The sequence below is a fragment of the Bufo gargarizans genome, chromosome 2, assembly GCF_014858855.1.
Source record: "Bufo gargarizans isolate SCDJY-AF-19 chromosome 2, ASM1485885v1, whole genome shotgun sequence".
NCBI classification, from domain to species: domain Eukaryota; kingdom Metazoa; phylum Chordata; class Amphibia; order Anura; family Bufonidae; genus Bufo; species Bufo gargarizans.
The window spans coordinates 629,239,626-629,260,660 of record NC_058081.1 but is presented as its reverse complement, the minus strand read 5'-3'; the positions used below and the strand labels follow the sequence as shown (position 1 = coordinate 629,260,660).

The following is a 21,035-nucleotide window of genomic DNA, read 5'->3' as shown; positions in this document are numbered from 1 at the left end:
ATTGCTGAGGTCTGACTGATGGAACTCCCACTGATCATGAAAAAAGGGGTCCTGAGACATTCAATTATATTGCCGCCAATCTATCTACACAAGGGTCTTAAAGTATAACTGTCGTATTTTTTATTTATTTTTTGGAGTATTGGATTGTGGTGATTAATATCTCCTTGGTGGCCCTATTTGAACTTTTCACTGTGTACTCATTTACCCCTTAATTCCACAGTTTTGTTCCCTGTACTGCCTACTTTTACCTGTGCGTAAAATAGGGTTGCTAGGCAGGTCCGTCTATGTTGAAGGACGGAGGACACAGAAGCACGCTGCCTGCAAGGTCAGATTACAGACAGCCAGGGACTGTAAGTAAATGATTAAAGCCAGGTCCTCCCCAGCAGCTGATAACAGTGCCTGGGCTGTGTGCACTTCTCCCTGCCCCTGCGCTTGGCAGACGCTCCCTCACTCAGCAGAGCTGGAGAATGCAGAGTTGAAGCAGCGCAGAGCAGGGAAGGGAGATCTGCCGTCTGCTCAGTGTATAAATGAAAGCAACCTGTGGTAAGAGGACCCCTTTGTGCTACAGGAGATTAACCCTTTAGGGGGAGGGCTCTGGTAACTGACACTTTTGGGGGCCTATTGTTACTGGCTAGTGAGGGCAGGCTGGATTAGCCTCAGGGTGAGGGCAGTGGCGGCCATCTTAACTGAATAGTAAGATTGCAGTTTTATGCAGACTGGTTGCTAAGGGCTGTTTAAAAACACACTGCCCTGTGAGATTTATTATGCTTTTTAAAATGTAAAAACATTCTGAAAACTGTCCCTTACTGGGGGCAGATGCTTGCGATGTTTATACACTCACTGTGGTATCAGAAGAAGCAGTGGCTTGTTCTGAACTAAAATATTATTATTGCAATGTTCACTTACAGATGGTAGAAAAATTGCAGCAGGTTTTTGGGAAACTGAAAAAAGCACAATTGGACGTCCCCTGAGTGCGCAATAAAATAAGCTTATTTGTACTCTTCTAAACAGTAGTAAAAATTGCAACAGGTTTTTATAAAAAAATACAGGGCTAAATGGACATCCCCTGAATGCAACCAAACTATACACTGCTATTGACGCACGCAAATGCACTTAATTGTGCACTTCTAAACTATAGAAAAATTGCAACAGGTTTATGGCAAACAGTGAGAGGTCCAATTGGACATCCTCTGGGTGCGATTAAAAATACGCTATTACGCTGCTGTTAGTGCACTAAAATACGTTTATTGCACACATATAAACTGGGGAAAAAGCTGGTTCCTGCACATAAAAACAAACAATGTGCCATCTCTTTAAGGGCTCATGCACACGACCGTATGGCTTTATCAGTGTTTTGCTGTTTGTTTTTTAAGGATCCATTGTTCCGTTTTTCTGTATGCCATATACAGTAATTACATAGAAGAAATTGGGCTGGGCATAACATTTTCAATAGATGGTTCCGCAAAAACTGAACAGATACAGAAGACATACGGATGCATTTCCGTATGTGTTCCGTTTTTTTTGCGGACCAATTCACTTGAATAGAGCCAAGCACTGTGATTTGCGGACAAGAATAGGACATGTTCTATCTTTTCACGGTATGGAAATACGGAATTACTGAAACGGAATGCACACGGAGACACTTTTTTTGCTGAACTAAAAAACCATACTGAACTAAAAAAAACAGCCAGTATACTGAATGCAAAATACTGTCGTGTGCATGAGCCCTAAGGATTTCTGTGCAGCAGCCAGTATACGTGATTTGTGAACAGATCCGCCGGCTCTGACTGTAAGACACATAGTACACTAACTGCCCCTATCGTGTCCCTAAAGATGAAACCTAGCCTTCTACCTAGTAATTCAGTCTACCTAACTAAATATATATTGTTCACAATCCCTACACTGTCCCTGCAAGACCTTAAAATGGCTGGCTTGTGTGTCTAATTGGTGTCTGTCAGCGACGTGGCAGATATGTCTCATCACATCAGTGGCTGAGCTCACAATGGCTGTCAGAGCTAACATACAGCGTGATAGACCAGCCAATATCTTCTATCCTGATTGGCTGTCAGTTTGACTGCAAGGCATTGTGGGCAAACTGGCCAGTGGGGGCCCTGTCTGGGGTCACGTGATCCTCTGTCTTCATCCTTCCAGCCCTGTTTCCCTCACTAGTGCACTGAAGTTTAAATGTAAAATGGTGGACACCATTTTGCGTGATTTGTCGACAATTGCCAAATCTTTGGATTCAATTGGAAGAAGAATAAAAAAAAAAAATTGGGATGAATCCAATAAGTTTAGAATTTATTTGCTATGTTAGTATTTGATATTAGTAATGGTACCCGCCAAGGTTGTCCCCTGTCCCCCTTGATATTCATTCTGACTATAGAGCCCTTAGCTCAGGCTCTCCGCCAATGTTCTGATATGAAGGGCGTTGAGATAGGGGGTATAAGCGCATAAAGTTAGCTTATATGCAGACGATATTATTCTGACGTTGTCAAATCCTCAAACATCTTTAACAGCTGCAATCGAGGTCATAACCCGATTTGGAGATCTCTCATTCTATAAACTGAATGCTCTTAAATCCCAGGCTCTCCCAATAAATATCCCCCCTGATCAGATGAAGGAGCTGAAGGATAGTTTCGATCTGGACTGGCAAAACAGCCAGATCGACTACCTGGGGATAAAACTTACAGCATCATTTAAGAAGTTATTCATGGCAAACTATGTCCCACTGTTAAAAATCTTAGAGAGGGATTTTAATAAATTGGCCAAGTATGAGGTGTCTTGGGTAGGTCGTATTGCATCCTTCCAGATGTTTACCCTCCCAAAACTCCTGTACATATTTAGGACACTACCTATTATCCCCCCAAGTAGTTTCTTTCAGAATTGCTCCAACCTGATTAATGCGTTAATTTGGAAACAACATAAACCTAGAATAGCAACTGCAATAATGCAGAGACCTAAACTTCGAGGTGGATTGGGTCTCCCGAATATTTATGAGTATTTCCTAGCCTCGCAGGTATCACAACTAAGGGAATGGTGGGTGGGCAATGAGGTGAAACAATGGGTACAAATAGAATCAATATTATCTCCTGGTAGGAATTTAAAAACCCTCCCGACGTTAGTACGCATAGCTTTGGAAAATTGGCTTCGATTTCATAGATCATGTACTTTGGGGTCTGGACCCTTTCCGCCCAGCGCCCCAGTAACTGTACTTAATTTCCTTATTCCGAATATTTCGGTGTCGTCTTGGGCGCTGGGCGGATTGGACCTCCTCTCCAAATTATTTATTGCGGACACCCTCTGTCCTTTTGAATATCTTCATGAGCAGTTCCTGATCCCACACACAGATTTCTATAAATACCTGTGTATTAGACATTTTTTCAAAGTTAACTGTCCGTTTAATCTGGTGTGCAATCGGGAAGTGTTTAGTCTGTGGTCAGTGGCTTCTCCACAAGGTACACGACTGAGGCCTCTGTATATGATGATGGGAGATAAGGGATTATTCGTTAAAACGACACCATTGGTCTCCTGGGAAAGATATTTGGGGTTGGAGTTCACGGTTGAGCAGTGGTCAATGGCCTTCATTTGTATAAATAAAAATATTAGATGTGCTCTACATTTTGAATCCTTGATGAAGACAACACTAAGGTGGTACTATACACCGGATCGCCTGAGCCATATATTCCCCGACCTTTCATCTCTATGTTGGCGGGGATGCGGTGATAGGGGTACATTGTGCCACATCTTGTGGTCCTGCCCGAGGTTGCGGGATATCTGGAGGGCTATATTTTGTCTTGCCTCGGATCTACTGGGCTTCCAGCTCCCGCCATCTCCCTCATTGGCTCTTCTGTGGATTGATTTGGTTCGGATACCATGTGAGGGGAGGGTGGTACTGGGACACCTTTTCCTTTCAACCAAACTGGCCATAGTTAAGAATTGGAAATCACGGGATGTTCCTTGCCTAACAGAGATTATCCGTAGGCTAAACTCTACTTATATATATGAGCGTGCGCTGGCGGGAGCTGGAGAAGCGGCTGCGAGGTTCGAGAGGGAATGGGGGGTATGGAGAGCGTCTCCGCTTGCTTTATCATTTCCTGACTGACATATTTAGGTATATTTAATATGTGGTCGATCCCCTGCTATATATATAAAGGTATACCTATATAAAATTATACCTGTGTAAAAATTGCCTAGTAATTGCACTGTATGTTTCTGTGTCTTTTTTATGTTTCTTGTTTAGTCTAATTTTGTTTGTTTGGTATTTTATTGTCGTATGTACATCGGCTAAGCTACTGCTGTTAATGTGACCATGTATAGGGCTGATTGTGTAACCGGAATCACAAGGATAGTTACAATATTTTATTATTAGGTGACATACACTGTTGAATAGCACACGTAAAAATTAAAAACTATAAAATACAATAAAATAATAAAACAAGCATACAAATCAATAGTCTTATATATATAAATATGCTGATATTTGCCCTAAAGTCGATTTAAATAGTGAATGTTATCCTTCCAGGTGGGTTATTTAACCCAATCAGTGTCCCAATAAATAAAGTGGGAAGTAAGTCCGCTGTTTGGATAAAGTCTTTTCTCTTGTAACAGATATTGCGACTCAATAGTCGCTGCGCCTACGTGAGCGCTACACTATTGCTGCCTGCTAATGAAAAGAGCCGAAGCTGTTGTACTCACAGTTTGTAGTGAAAATAGAGTCGGCTTGCTGCTTCACAGGTGGCGTCCCACGTGTGGTCAGCAGTGATAATGCAGGTTACAGCAAAGTAAGACTGACGCGGCTTCGGGATCTTCAGTGTTTCTTATATGGACGTGCTGTCTCGGAGATCAGTCGATAAGCGTTTAAGCAGATCTTTTTCCAAGAGTGGACCACAAAGTCGGCTCTCCCAGTACGCCAATTTCCTACTTATCTGTACTTTTTTAAGATAGAGGAAAACACCGATCCCTTGCGTCTTTACTTTCCTTTAGCGCTTCCAGTCCTCCGGTATTATGTTCTGTTCCATAGGATAGTTACCAAACGCGTTAACTCCGAAACGCGTTTGGTAACTATCCTATGGAACAGAACATAATACCGGAGGACTGGAAGCGCTAAAGGAAAGTAAAGACGCAAGGGATCGGTGTTTTCCTCTATCTTAAAAAAGTACAGATAAGTAGGAAATTGGCGTACTGGGAGAGCCGACTTTGTGGTCCACTCTTGGAAAAAGATCTGCTTAAACGCTTATCGACTGATCTCCGAGACAGCACGTCCATATAAAAAACACTGAAGATCCCGAAGCCGCGTCAGTCTTACTTTGCTGTAACCTGCATTATCACTGCTGACCACACGTGGGACGCCACCTGTGAAGCAGCAAGCCGACTCTATTTTCACTACAAACTGTGAGTACAACAGCTTCGGCTCTTTTCATTAGCAGGCAGCAATAGTGTAGCGCTCACGTAGGCGCAGCGACTATTGAGTCGCAATATCTGTTACAAGAGAAAAGACTTTATCCAAACAGCGGACTTACTTCCCACTTTATTTATTGGGACACTGATTGGGTTAAATAACCCACCTGGAAGGATAACATTCACTATTTAAATCGACTTTAGGGCAAATATCAGCATATTTATATATATAAGACTATTGATTTGTATGCTTGTTTTATTATTTTATTGTATTTTATAGTTTTTAATTTTTACGTGTGCTATTCAACAGTGTATGTCACCTAATAATAAAATATTGTAACTACCCTTGTGATTCCGAATATTGGTGTGCCCTACCACTCTTTCTTCTGATCCTGCCACTTTTTACCTTAGAGGATTGGGTGAATCCTCTTGGTAGGTGCACCCACTTCCACTCTTGATTATACAGGTGAGCCCTCTCTGAATATTCATATTTTTACTTATTGTGTAACCGTTTGTCTTCTTTTTATGTTTAACAATTTATGTCTTTTTCAAAAAACTAATAAAATATGAAATGACAAAAAAAAAGAATTTATTTGCTAATCTCTATATCTATCTGTCTATCTATCTAGCATCATTGATCTTTCTATCATCGATCTATACTTCTGATATCTATCTATTTCTCTCTCTCTCTCTCATATCTATCTATTCTATCTCATATCTATCTATCTCTCTCATATCTATCTATTCTATCTCATATCTATCTATCTATCTATCTATTTGTTTCATTGTGAGACATTGTTAGGACAGCGCACTCCATGCTGTAAATAATATATGGAAGGTTTGTCTTGCAAATACACATGTCCGATAATTTCACCTGTCTGGCTTTAGCTCTAAGGTGACCGGACCTCCAGCTTCATGCCGTATGTTTCTGAATAATTTAGACTGGAGGCATAGTCTTGCTCTATGCATTATTCACTTATGTTCCTGTTATGGGGGATGGGGTGGTGGTCTTCCTTTACCTGAACCTTCAGGCACCATGCAGCGTAGCCCAAGTGCAGGCTCTATACATCAGTCGGTCATCCTGAACCATCAGTATTAAGGCTCATGCACGTGAATTTATTTTTTGTCCGTGTCCGTTCCGTTTTCTTTGCTGGTTGTATGTGGAACCATTCATTTCAATGGGCCGTAAAAAAACGGAAATGACTTTCCGAAAAGTCCATTCTGCAAAAAAAATTAAATAACATGTCCTGTTCTTGTGGACAAGGACAGACATTGTTAGAATGGATCTCCCAAAAAAATGGATGTAACACGGACGTCACACAGAGTTCATCATATTTTTTGGAGGGGATTCGTGTTTTGCGGACCGCAAAATACATACGCTCATGTCTATGAGCCCTTAGGTATAAGTAGCTTTTTTTACTGACATTTTAGATCTTTTATGTCTTATAATAAGCAATCAATACATGGTTTGGAGGACGATATACGTGTACATTATATCCATTATTTGCTAGTTTTTCAATGGTTAATGAATAATGTATCCTTGCAAGTACATTGTGCTATCATCTATGATAGACGAGTATATAGGTCAGTGATCTAAAGAAGGTAATTTAGAATTTTTGGGGAAATTAGGTTAATTGCTATATTTTAAGGATTGACTTGTAGAATATTTCTGTTCATGTGTATAGCGCTCTTAAAGGGAAACTACCAGGAGACTTATTTTACAGCAATTATTTTGGGTTAAAAGCGTAACATTTTTATATGTCCTGTGCCGAACGATCAGCTGGCTGGTTGTGCTCTGTCAGTGTTATCATAGGGCCGGGCGTTAGGCTTTACAGAGACCTGAATCCAGTTATCTAGCACACATGAGAAAATGAAAGACGATATAGGATTGCTTTGAAGCCCCGTGTCCCAGTGATAGCGCTGACGGCGCACATGAGAGATAGTGTTATCATGAGTACAGAGATTCAACATCTCAGCACAAAAGTAAGATACTGAAGTAGGTTCTCAAACCTTTTGTTACATGGTTCCCCTAAAAATAAGCAGATCACAAGGTGTCTGACACTGATCTGCTGTGATCTATGGCAGAACCTGGCATGAAGTGTTCAGTTCCCCAGCAGCGCCACCTCAGGTGAAATGAAGCAGTGCACTGTGAAAATGGAAATGAGTGGGCAGTCCGCGTAATGCTCAGACGTGCCAGGTCCTCCACTCCTATGTGCAGCTTATTGATAAGGTATTTGAAAACGAGGTTTTAAAACAAAGTCTCCTTAAAGGGGTTATCCCATAAATAATGTAAAAAATGAAAATCAGACATCATATAGTACATGCCAAACTCATTCTAACAAACTTAGAACCAGCCCTGTACCTCACATGAGTCCAGAGCTTCTGCCATTCAGTGCTCCAGTTGCACTGCTAGATTTAGGCTACTTTCCCAATAGCGGTAGGGGAAACAGCCTGCCATGTCCGTGCTGCCGCTAGTGCACCGTGCCGCTAGAAGCCTGCTCCGGCCCCATTCACTATAATTGTTTTGCCGCAGCATGGCAAACAATCCAAAAGGCGGCCGGACAAAACCTGCAGCATATTGTAGTTTTACTCCGCCCGCCTCTCGGCGTGTTTTACGTGTTGCGTGTTGTCCCCATTATAGTGAATTGGGCCAGAGCGGACTTTCGGCAGTAAGGTGCACTAGCGGTAGCACGGATCCGGCAGGCTGTTCCGGCGGGGGAGGAGAAGGCTACCACTAGTTTGAAAGTAGCCTTTTTCCAAGCTGGTAGTTCAGGGGGCGTGTCCTTTCTCAGGGGGTGTGTCCTATATCGGGGGGGGGGGGTCTTTAATGGCAGTTGAAGGATGGCCCTTAGCATGTGCTTCCATCTCAGTGATCTGGACAGAGAAATTAGAAAAAGCGCAAAAAGCAGGTGGCGCTGTGCAGATAGAGTTCAGTGAATAACTCATCGGCTATAGTAAACTTTAAATTGCATTCAATTACAAATGTATTCAGATCCAGCTTCTGGTTTGAAACATTTTAAATCTTTTTAATGCATTTATTGCTGGTTTGTGGTTGGGCAGGGCTTTCTCAGTCAACATGACCCTTTTCTCACCCATGTTTTCATACGTTCTGTAGAGCGTGGAACACCGCGTGTTGTCGAGGGATCCATCAGCAGACATGGAGCTGAAGCAACCAGACTCAGGAATGTCATCACCAAATACCACAACGTCTACGCAGCCGGCCCAGTTTGACATTGGTTCACCCTCAAGTACTCTGTCCAACTACGACTCCTATAATTCCAGCCAGTCAAGTGTGGGAGATAAGAAATTAAACCAGCATACAGGTCCAAGTAAGTAGTGCACCGCCACTTTTATACCAACGTATATGGGGTCTGCATCTAGTGAAAACAGTCATTTTTTCAGCAATTAGGTCACAGATGGAAACTGTTCCTTCTATTATTTCTTAAAACCTCCATATACTTTAGTCCAAGGTATTTGGGGAACTCCTGATCCTCCCCAAACTGATCAGCGGAGAGAAGGATCTGGCAAGCTGTTTTTTTTTTACCTATCCTTTTGTTCTGCCCATAGATGATCCACCGCCAGAAGTGTCTGCCAGCAGCTTTCTCATATCTCTCCCCATTGACAACACATACTGTATATTCTCAGCTGAACTGAATGTGTATGGGGGAGTCAGAGTCCATTGTTTGGCCAACAGCTATTGACTGTAACTTCTTGTCATGGGACCAGACTGTTACCCACATATATCCCCGTTTTCACCCTGGCAGCCCCTCTGACATGAGCATTTCATGCTCCGATATTCTCCTTTGCACTGCTCTGAATCGCGCTGGGCAAAGGCTTTTTCTGGCGATCCGGCGACGTATCGGGCTCTCTATGGGTAAAGCTAGGCGGAGGCTTCCGTCTAGCAGTGAGTCCGGTGATGTCACTGGCACTAATGGGTGGCTTTAGACAGCGATAAAACCTGCCTATCAGTGCCGGTGACATCACCTGGAACACTGCTAGAAGAAAGCCTCTGCCTAGCAGTGAAAAAAATCTAAACAAACATCCCTTGCCCTGCGCTGTATGAAATGCTCCAATGCTCATATCAGAGGGCCTGCCTGGGTGAAAATGGGGATATGTCTGGGTTCAGCTCTAAATCCGGACAACCCCTTTAAGGCCCCTTTACAAAGGAATCCACCAGATAATTGCTGATGAGCATTCATAGGAACACTTGTTGGCAATTTTCTAGTGGTGTAAAGGTACCCAATGAACGAGCGAAATGTTAATTAATAGGGTAATCGGATCATTTGTGTAGGCAAGGTAAGTGATGGCATGAGCGATCGCTTCTCCCCATACTGTGGAGGAGATCGCTGCATGTAAAAAGGTGGTCTCCATCACTGACGAGCAGGTGTGCTGTATAGATTGTCTGCCCATGTATCAACTTCTGCCTGATTCCTGGATTCTGTCCCTCTGCTGCCTGACCTGACTTGTGGCTAACCTTTGTATTGACTCTTGCCTGCCTGCCCTGTTCTCAGACTGTTTAACCGATTGCATATAATCTGCCTGCCTTGACCTAATCCTTTCCCTGACTGTGGTTTTGCCTGGTCCCTCTGTGCCCCGCACTGGTTTCTCTGACCCCTGTGGGTCAGCCACACAGAGACTACTCCAGGAGGTAGCGGCCTAGTAATAACAATATAATAATCTTTATTTATATAGCACAGCGCTTTACAATTCAGGGGTTCATGTACATGGTCATAAAAACCATAGCAACAGACAAGTCAATAATTACAAGAGGAATAAGGGCTCTGCTCGCAAGAGCTTAAAATCTATGAGGAGATAGGGGTGACACAAAAGGTAAAAGTGCTTGTTTTGTACAATAGCGCAGCCATCTTGGGAAAATAGGGGAGATGCATGAGCCAGTCAGCATCTGATATCTGTAGTGCTTCTGGGTGCGTGTGGTGCGGTTGGAGAGTTTGTCGAAGGTTTAGGTTCAGAAAATAATGATAAATGGGCTATATATGGAGAAGTTAGATTAGGGGATGTGATAGGCCACGCTAAAAAGTGTTTTAAGAGACCGCCTAAAACTGTGTATATTGTGATTTAAGCTACTGTAATTTCTTTGGGTAGGGCATTCCAGAGAATTGGTGCAGCTTGGGAGAAGTCTTGAAGCCAGGAGTGAAAGGTTTGGATTATGGTGGATGTCAGTCGTAAATCGCTTGCAGAGCGTAGAGCACGGGTAGAGTGGTAGACAGAAATGAGGGAAGAGATGTAGGGGGGTAGCCTAGTGGCTCCCACTGCCGTATTTTATGGCCATGGAGCCGGCTGGCCCACGATGGGTTACATAGGGTGTATAAGTAACTAACCAGTCAGCATCATTTCCAGGAGAAACCCTTGTAGTATCTGAATATTACTTGAGCCGGCCTAGATGCTTTGACTTCTTTCGCTTCCGTATCACCACCTCAGGCCGCAGCATCTGCACCGTCACCTACACGCCACTTGTAGGGGATCAACGCACCATCTATTTTTGAGATACAGGCCCCAATCACTCAGTTCAAAATATCATTTTTGGTCTCTCTCCTGTCTGGTGATACACTCGCCTGGTCCACTCCCCTCTGAGAATGCAACTACCTATTGACCAGCAGAGTCTTTGAGGAACCTGGTCAGGTTCAACCTCATGGTTGGGCAGTATGCCATTTAATTTTGCACGCTTGCCACAGAACTATCATGAAACAATGAGAGCTTGGTGGCAGCTTTCTGGGAGGGTCTGTCTGGATTCATATACTGTAGGATCAATTAGCAGGTTTTGACGTCCCATCCTCATTGGATGACCTTACCACCTTAGCCACCCTCAAAAATCTCCACTTCAGGTAACGTCTCAAGCTATCTGTGCGTGAAAAGAGACCTTCTAGACTAGCACCTTCATTTCAGAAGCCCCTAGCTCCTACTCTCTCAGCTTCACCCTAGGAACCCATGCAGGTGGAAAGTGTCAGACTGTCAGAAGAGGAGCACCACCACAGTAACGACCTGTAGGCACGAAACTCCTGTGCCTAGGTTGGTTGGAGAGACGACTCTGGGCGAGAATACTTGCTCTCCAAAACATACAATTACTGTCATACAGCAATGCCCAGTAACTGAACAGGCCTTCGTGGATTCCTGTTCAGCAGGTAACTTCCTGCAGCAGGCCTTAGTGATCAGGCACTGCATACTCGCTGTTCACCTATAAAAGTCCTTGGTGGTAACATCTGTTAATGGAGTGCTTCTCCCAGAACATATCCACCGCGACCTTGGGTCTCCATGGTGGCTGGAGCTGACCACTTTTCTTCTATAACAGTCTCTACATACAGGAATATAACCGCTCTAATATTGTCTCCTGTGTACAAGAACATGACTACTAATATACTGCTCCTTATGTACAAGATTATGGATTTTTACAGGAACAAGAGTTCTTATATCTGGCTGGGATTTGCCCACCCTCCATTGGAACTTCCTTTAGATATTTTCCTTGAATCTACAGTATTTACATACCGCTTCCTTGGCACAGCATTACATGTTCTGTGAGCAAAGTCTAAATGGCCCTGATTGTTTTACTATACCGAATATTTATGGCAGCCTCTCTCTTCCTATCCGCATGGGGTGAACGTTCAGGAAGTTTTTCTTAGCTGAGCCAACTTATTGGGGCAAATTAGGTAATGTGGTTGATCTTAGATCTTGTCTACCCCAGAATCACAAAAAGTTTAGCAGTGTTGGATTTATTTATTTATTTTTTCGGGTTGTGGCTACTTGCGAGCTACGCTGCGACCACATTCATTTCCATTATGTTATAAAGGTTGCAGAAATTTGGTCGCAGAACTCTTGTTGCGGGCCAAAGTCGCCGTTTTACTCCAGCCTTATTATGTTTTTAATATCAATGGGTCCAATATTCTGTGCTGATTGATTTCTGATGGGAACTATAATATTGATGGCCCCTCCTTAGGAAAGGCCATCAAAATGTGGTTATGAGGGTCCATATATGGGCTTTCTCAGGGGCCCCATAGCTTCTTTATTGGTATTTATATCTTGATCCTTATTGCATACTTATTCCTGATATCGGTGTAAGTTGCATATCATTCTCTGCTGCAAGCCGTTTCACTGGTGGCCCAGTACAGACCAAGACACCTATAAAGTATGTTAATGATGACATCACCGATCCTGTCATGCAGGATTACCACGTTTTCAGCTATTTCATATACAACTCTAGAAGAGACCAGTCCACACTACACATCCGTGATCCATCTCCTAAGGTTTCACCTGTATTATATATAAACGCCAGCCTGTCATTTCATCTGCTTTCCAGGATTATCACGTAATCCGTTTTTATTTTTACCAAAGGCTTGTGTTTCAAATGCTATATACTAATACGTCAAGGCACACGTATGGTGTGACACGAGTTCATTTCTTATGTATTGATGTCACTACTTTATTTCCATCATAAGGTAATTACTGAAATCAGGCATTAGGAGGTTAGAAAAAAAGTATCAAATTTTTATTTTTCTTTCCCAAAACAGCGCCACCTTTTACCGCAGGTTAGATCTGGTATTGCGGCAAAGGCACATTCAAGTGAATGAAGTTGAGCTGCAGTATCAGACAAAGCCTATAGTCACAAATGGCAGTTTTATTCATAGTTCCTAAGAAAAAATACTTATTTTATGTATCTTTATCTAAACTAAGTGATTATTATGGGTAGGATTACAGCACACCTGGTTATCATCCTAAAGTGAACCATATACATAAGATAACAGCTATCTCCATATATATGCAAGCTCGACGTGGCCAAGCATGCATGTGTTGTTTATAGGAGAAGGCTGCTGCCAGACATCTCTGAGGGGTGGGTGGCTTATCGCCCCGAAAAGAAAAGGATCAGACATGTTGAAATCCAATATGTCCAATCCTTATCTCCGCTGATATTATTCCTTTGGGAACAGTCGGCATTAGATAGCCGGCCATCTCAGTTGTCCCAAGAGAACAAACTTTCATTGTTTCCATGAAAAGAAAACATTAATCAAACCAGGTGTTCATAATCTTTGTGCCCAGTGTTTCAGTTTACACTATTGGAGTCATTTATCAAACTGGTGTAAAGTAGAACTGGCTTAGTGGCCCATAGCAACCAATCAGATTCTACCTTTCATTTTTGACAGCTCCTTTGGAAAATGAAAAGTGGAATCTGATTGGTTGCTATGGGCCACTAAGCCAGTTCTACTTTACACCTGTTTGATAAATGACCCCCTAAATTTTTAAATTTTGTTTCCCACCCAGGGCCCCCGGAAACTGCCATCACGGATATGCAGACATATATGGACATGTTGAATCCTGAAGTCGATCCTAGTGGCAGTAAGAAAATGGAACCAACCGCCAACCCTCCACCGCCTCCTCCAGCCTTCCCGCCACCTCCTCCACCGGCACCTGAGGCTTCGCTCCCACCACCCCCATGCTATCCTGCGCCAAACCCTCCTGAAGGTCAACACACATCAGAGATCTATGTACAGGCAAAGAACAACCTCCGACATGTCGAGAGCGAGGTACTAAATGAAGAGGTAATGTCTGAGCTGAAATTTCAGTCTCCCAGGGATACCACAATTTGGCCTTTACGACTGACATGTGAATTAGCAAATGTTCCACTTTTTACACTGGCCACTAGGCCTACAATATGTCAAGACTTCCAGTTCTTTAAGAGCATCCTTGTGGGCTATAAACACAATAGACAGAAGGGGACTCATTAATCTTTATGGGAGAGTTTTCTAGGCCTGCGCTGTGACCGGTACAGAGGTCAGGAGGGAGTAGATAAGCTGTAATATCACCTATTTTGCAAGGTAACTCCTGTGTTATCTATACAGAAGTGATGTCTGCCATTGTAATTCTGCCTGTGATGATAGTGAGATGGTTACTGGAAAGTTACCTGAACAGGAAGTCTTGACATATTATTAGGCCTAAATGCACAATTTTAGGTTTATCCTTTTATATAGATAGGGACATAGGAAATGAAAGCAAAAATCACCCAAAAATGTTTAATATAAAAACAATAGGTCATCTTATTATATATAAAAAATAGGTCATTTTCTGATGACTCGTTGCTCTTAAGGGGTCTCTTTGACTGAATGCTAGGCACGGCATCATACATCTTGTTTCAGATGTACAGTTGTGTTCAAAATAATAGCAGTGTGTTTAAAAAAGTGAATAAAGCTCAAAATCCTTCTAATAGCTTTTATTTCCATACACACAAATGCATTGGGAACACTACACATTCTATTCCAAATCAAAACATGAAGAAAAATATATCAAATTTGTGTTGTTCCTCTACAAAAAAATGAAGAAAAGTGAATATTAGACTGTTAAAAAAATAGCAGTATTTGTATTCTTCTTCTACAAACTCAAACATTCACTATATAAACTGAAAAATGTTTGAAAATGTTGCTTTCCTTTGAATCACTTAACTAATATTTAGTTGTATAACCGCTGTTTCTGAGAACTGCTGGACATCTGTGTTGCATGGAGTCAACCAACTTCTGGCACCTGTGAACAGGTATTCCAGCCCAGGATGATTCCATAGTTCTCTATTTCTTAGTTTTGTCTCAAAAACTGCATTTTTGATGTCACCCCACAAGTTTTCTATTGGATTAAGATCTGGGGATTGGGCTGGCCACTCCATAAAGTCAATCTTGTTGGTCTGGAACCAATATGTTGCACGTTTACTGGTGTGTTTGGGGTCGTTGTCTTGTTGGAACACCTATTTCAAGGGCATTTCCTCTTCAGCATAAGGCAGCATGACCTCTTCAAGTATTTTGATGTATTCAAACTGATCCATGATCCCCGGTATGCGCTAAATAGGTGTCACAACCAGACAGCTGAGAAGCTCTGACAGAGGCCTTTCAGAACCTCCTCCTTGACTTTCTTTGTTGTGCTGTTCAGTTCCTCATCTCGTTAGCCTCTCTCAGCTGTCATGTGTTGGACTAATTGCTTCCCTTTAAATTCCTCCCCAGAATGCTTTTCTGGGCGGCTTATACTTCTTCCTGGAGTGTGTGTGCATGCTGGTCTTGTTCTCCTCTCTGCTACAAAGTTAAGTGTTGAACATTTATCTGTTATTTTCTGTTTGCTGGATCCCAGGTGACCCTGACTCCCTCCGTATCTTGTGTAGGGAGCCGGTGGTCGTGTCCCCTCACTATTGTAGGGTGCTCAGGGGTTATATAGTCAAGGTACGTGGATATGCAAACTTCCACCATTCGGATCTTTGCATAGGCTGAACAGCCAGGGAAAGTGCCAGGTCTTCTGCAGGGGTCTCCCTTTTGTTCCTTAGCTTTTGGATCCAGCGAGTCATTTATGCATGTTGCTTTGCCTTGTTTCCTGTACACCGTCCGTGACATTATAAGCCGCCAAAACCGTCTCAAGCATGGATCCGGTTTCACTTTTGGCTGAACGCTTCCAGGGTCTTTCATTGGAGGTAGCTGATCTCCTTAAGACTTTTTCTCAGCTTCAAGTGACCGGTTCAGCTTGTGTTCATGGAGTTTGTTCTGAGCCTAAGATCTCGCTCCCGGATACGTTCTCCGGGGGTAGTGAGAATTTTGTGCGTTTTAGAGAGGCTTGCAAACTCCATTTTCGCCTTCTTCCCCATTCCTCTGGTGATGAGGAACGGAGGGTGGGGATCATTATATCGCTGCTCAGAGGTAACGCTCAGTCCTGGGCCTTTTCGCTGCCGGAGGGGGCACGGCCTCTCCGTTCAGTGGATGAATTATTTTTATCCCTGGGTCAGATATATGATGATCCGGATCGTATTGCTCTGGCTGAGTCTAGACTACGTCTATTATGCCAGGGTAAACAATCCGCAGAAATATACTGCTCAGAATTTCGGAGATGGGCAGTTGATACTGGTTGGAATGATGCTGCACTCCGAAGTCAATTTTGCCATGGTCTTTCAGAGGGATTGAAAGATGCATTTGCCTTTCATGAGAGGCCTATTTCTTTGGACTCTGCTATGTCTCAGGCCGTTCGTATTGACAGGCGTCTTAGAGAGAGAGGAGAGATGTCCCCTTCCTGTCATACTCAGTCCCAGGACAGTGCAGCGGTCCCATTCTGTGCGCAGGGGTCTCAGTCGCTGTCAGCCCCTTCTGAGCAGGAGCCCATGCAGCTGGGGTTGATTGCTTCTGACAATAGAAGATTCAGCTCGCATGGGAGGGTTTGTTTTTGTTGTGGAGGTATAAATCATTTGGCAAATATTTGTCCCTCTAGGAGATTCAGGCAGTTTTCTGGGAGTAATAAAGAAACAAACAGGAAAAAATATTTTAAAAATGTTCCGTCTGTTACTATTGGCAGGGTTGAGGCGGAAATTGAAGGTTTTCCGTTTGCTTGTAGTTCCCGTTTTGTCCTGCCGGCTAGGGTGGCGCTAGAGAGCAAGAACATTTTTTGGGAGATTTTTGTGGATAGTGGAGCAGCGGTCAATCTCATTGATAATCAATTTGCGATAACTCATGGTTTCCAGGTGCGCACTTTGGGAAAGGATAGTCCTGTTTTTGCTATCGATTCCGCTCAACTTTCTCAGAAATCATTAAAGGGCATAGTTCACAATATCCGTTTAATTGTGAGTGATGCTCATGTTGAGGATGTGTCATGTTTCGTCCTTAGCGGTTTGCCTACCCCTCTGGTGTTGGGGCTGCCCTGGCTCACTAAGCATAACCCCACCATTGATTGGCAAGCGAGGCAAATAAATGGTTGGAGTGACTTTTGCAGAGAGAATTGCCTCATGACATCTGTTTCTGAGGTTTCTACTAAGACTGTACCATCTTTTCTCTCTGAATTTTCGGATGTCTTCTCTGAGAGTGGAGTTCAGGATTTGCCCCCGCACAGGGAGTACGATTGCCCTATTAATCTCATCCCAGACGCCAAGCTGCCTAAATCTCGTTTATACAATCTTTCCCAACCTGAGAGGATCGCTATGCGTGCTTATATCTCTGAGAGTCTGAGAAAAGGACACATACGACCCTCGAAGTCACCTGTTGCCGCTGGTTTTTTCTTTGTTAAGAAAAAAGATGGTTCTTTAAGACCTTGTCTGGATTTCAGGGAGCTGAACAGTATCACAATGCTTGACCCTTATCCTGCTTCCTCTGATCCCAGACCTGTTTAACCAGGTTGTTGGGGCTAAAGTCTTTTCCAAATTAGATCTAAGAGGGGCATACAACCTGGTCAGGGTCAGAGAAGGGGACGAATGGAAGACGGCCTTCAATACCCCTGAGGGCCATTTAGAAAATTTGGTTATGCCTTTTGGTTTGATGAATGCCCCAGCCGTTTTTCAGCATTTCGTGAACAGCATTTTTTATCATTTGATGGGAAAATTTGTATTGGTGTATTTGGATGACATTTTGATTTTTTCTCCCGATTTCAAAACTCATAAGGAACATTTACGTCAGGTCTTGCTCATCCTGCGGGAGAATAAATTATATGCAAAACTGGAAAAATGTGTGTTTGCGGTTCCAGAAATTCAATTTCTGGGGTTTCTTCTCTCCGCTTCTGGTTTTCGCAAGGACCCCGAGAAGGTCCGCGCTGTGCTTGAGTGGGAGCTTCCTGAGAATCAGAAGGCGCTGATGCGTTTTTTGGGCTTTGCCAATTATTACAGGGAGTTCATTTTGAATTATTCTTCTATTGTTAAACCACTCACTGATATGACCAGAAAGGGGGTAGATTTTTCTTCTTGGTCAGTAGAGGCGCGTAAGGCTTTTTCTGATATCAAGGAGAGTTTTGCTTCCGCTCCCATCTTGGTGAAACCTGATGTTTCTTTACCCTTCATAGTTGAGGTTGATGCTTCTGAGGTGGGTGTGGGGGCGGTCTTGTCTCAGGGTTCCTCTCCTGCCAATTGGCGACCGTGTGCCTTTTTCTCAAGAAAAACTCTCCTCCGCAGAGAGAATTACGATGTGGGAGATAGGGAATTGTTGGCCATCAAGTTGGCTTTTGAGGAATGGCGCCATTGGCTAGAGGGAGCCAGACACCCTATTACCGTATTTACTGACCATAAAAATCTGGCCTACTTGGAGTCAGCCAAGCGTCTGAACCCAAGACAGGCCAGATGGTCTTTGTTCTTTTCTAGGTTTAATTTTGTTGTCACGTTCCGCCCTGGAGTTAAGAATGTGAAGGCAGATGCCCTGTCACGTTGTTTTCCGGGAGGCGGGAATTTTGAAGACCCGGGTCCCATTTTGGCTGAAGGTGTGGTGGTCTCGGCTCTTTTTCCTGAATTGGAGGCAGAGGTGCAGGCAGCCCAGTCAGAGGCTCTTGATCTTTGTCCTCCTGGGAGGTTGTTTGTGCCTCTCGCTTTAAGACACAAGATTTTTAAAGAACACCACGATACGGTCCTTGCTGGGCACCCGGGGGTAAGAGCCACACTGGATCTCATCGCTCGGAGATTCTGGTGGCCTGCGCTTCGTAAGTCGGTTGAGGGTTTTGTGGCAGCCTGCAAGACTTGCGCTCGTGCCAAAGTCCCTCATTCACGGCCATCAGGTCCTCTCCTTCCCTTACCCATTCCTTCCCGTCCTTGGACACATCTGTCCATGGACTTCATAACGGACCTGCCTCGTTCCTCGGGGAAGACTGTGATTCTGGTGGTGGTGGACCGTTTTAGCAAAATGGTGCATTTCATCCCTTTTCCTGGTTTGCCCAATGCTAAGACGCTGGCGCAGGCATTTATTGATCACATTGTCAAATTGCACGGTATTCCTTCAGACATAGTCTCTGATAGGGGCACGCAGTTTGTTTCCAGATTCTGGAAGACATATCTGCGCTGTTTTGTGGCGGAGAATCAAGAGGATTGGTGTTCTTTTTTGTCCCTTGCTGAGTTTGCTTTAAATAACCGTCGTCAGGAGTCCTCTGATAAGTCACCATTTTTTGGTGCATATGGGTTTCATCCGCAGTTTGGGACTTTCTCGGGAGAGGGGTCTACTGGTTTACCTGATGAGGACAGATTCTCCTCGTCTTTGTCATCTATTTGGCAAAAGATTCAGGATAATCTAAAGAGCATGAGTGAGAGATATAAGCGTGTGACAGATAAGAGACGTGTGCTTGGTCCGGACCTGAATGTTGGTGATCTGGTGTGGTTGTCCACCAAGAATATCAAATTGAAGGTTCCCTCCTGGAAGTTGGGTCCTAGGTTTATTGGGCCTTACAAAATCCTGTTTGTCATCAATCCTGTTGCATACCGTCTTGATCTTCCTCAGACTTGGAAGATCCATAATGTTTTTCATAAGTCCTTATTGAAACCTTATGTTCAACCCATTGTACCCTCGCCTTTGCCTCCTCCTCCGATTATGGTTGATGGGAATCTTGAATTTCAGGTCTCTAGGATTGTGGATTCTCGTCTTGTCCACGGTTCTCTTCAGTACCTTGTTCATTGGGAGGGGTATGGTCCTGAGGAGAGGATGTGGGTCCCAGTGACGGACATTAAGGCCTCTCGTCTCATCAGGGCTTTCCATAGGTCCCATCCTGAGAAGGTGGGTTCTGAGTGTCCGGAGTCCACTCGTAGAGGGAGGGGTACTGTCACAACCAGACAGCTGAGAAGCTCTGACAGAGGCCTTTCAGAACCTCCTCCTTGACTTTCTTTGTTGTGGTATTCAGTTCCTCGTCTCGTTAGCCTCTCTCAGCTGTCATGTGTTGGACTAATTGCTTCCCTTTAAATTCCTCCCCAGAATGCTTTTCTGGGCGGCTTATACTTCTTCCTGGAGTGTGTGTGCATGCTGGTCTTGTTCTCCTCTCTGCTACAAAGTTAAGTGTTGAACATTTATCTGTTATTTTCTGTTTGCTGGATCCCAGGTGACCCTGACTCCCTCCGTATCTTGTGTAGGGAGCCGGTGGTCGTGTCCCCTCACTATTGTAGGGTGCTCAGGGGTTATATAGTCAAGGTACGTGGATATGCAAACTTCCACCATTCGGATCTTTGCATAGGCTGAGCAGCCAGGGAAAGTGCCAGGTCTTCTGCAGGGGTCTCCCTTTTGTTCCTTAGCTTTTGGATCCAGCGAGTCATTTATGCATGTTGCTTTGCCTTGTTTCCTGTACACCGTCCGTGACAATAGGCCCAACACCGTAGTATGAGAAACATCCCCATATCATGATGCTTGTGCCACTATGCTTCACTGTCTTCACAGTGTACTGTGGCTTGAATTCAGTGTTTGGGGGTCACCTGACAAACAGTCTCCGGCCACTAGACCCAAAAAGAACAATCTTACTTTCATCAGTCCACAAAATGTCTCTATAGGTCAGTCAATGTGCTCTGTGGCAAATTGTAACCTCTTCAGCACATGTCTTTTTTTCAACAGTGGGACTTTGTGGGGGCTTCTTGCAGATAGTTTGGCTTCACATAGGTGTCTTCTAATTGTAACAGTACTCACAGGTAACTTTAGACCTTCTTTGATCTTCCTGGAGCTGATTGTTGGCTGAGTCCTTGCCATTTTGGCTATTCTTCTATCCATTTGAATGGTAGTTTTTCGCTTTCTTCCACGTCTTTCAGGTTTTGGTTGCCATTTTTAAGCATTTGCGATCATTTTAGCTGAGCAGCCTATCATTTTCTGCACTTCTTTATATGTTTTCCCCTCGCCAATCAAATTTTTAATCAAGGTACGCTGTTCTTCTGAACAATGTCTGGAACAACCCATTTTCCT

The 21,035-nt window shown here is 43.7% G+C and overlaps 1 protein-coding gene across 1 annotated transcript in view; it reads left to right on the top strand.

Moving 5' to 3' along the window:
- ESPN (espin) overlaps positions 1-21,035 on the top strand; it is a 250,967-nt gene that overhangs the window by 113,341 nt on the left and 116,591 nt on the right. The window contains 3 exon segments of the mRNA XM_044278364.1: positions 8,513-8,689; positions 10,626-10,641; positions 13,666-13,943. Of these exon segments, the coding sequence (XP_044134299.1) occupies positions 8,513-8,689; positions 10,626-10,641; positions 13,666-13,943 (471 nt within the window).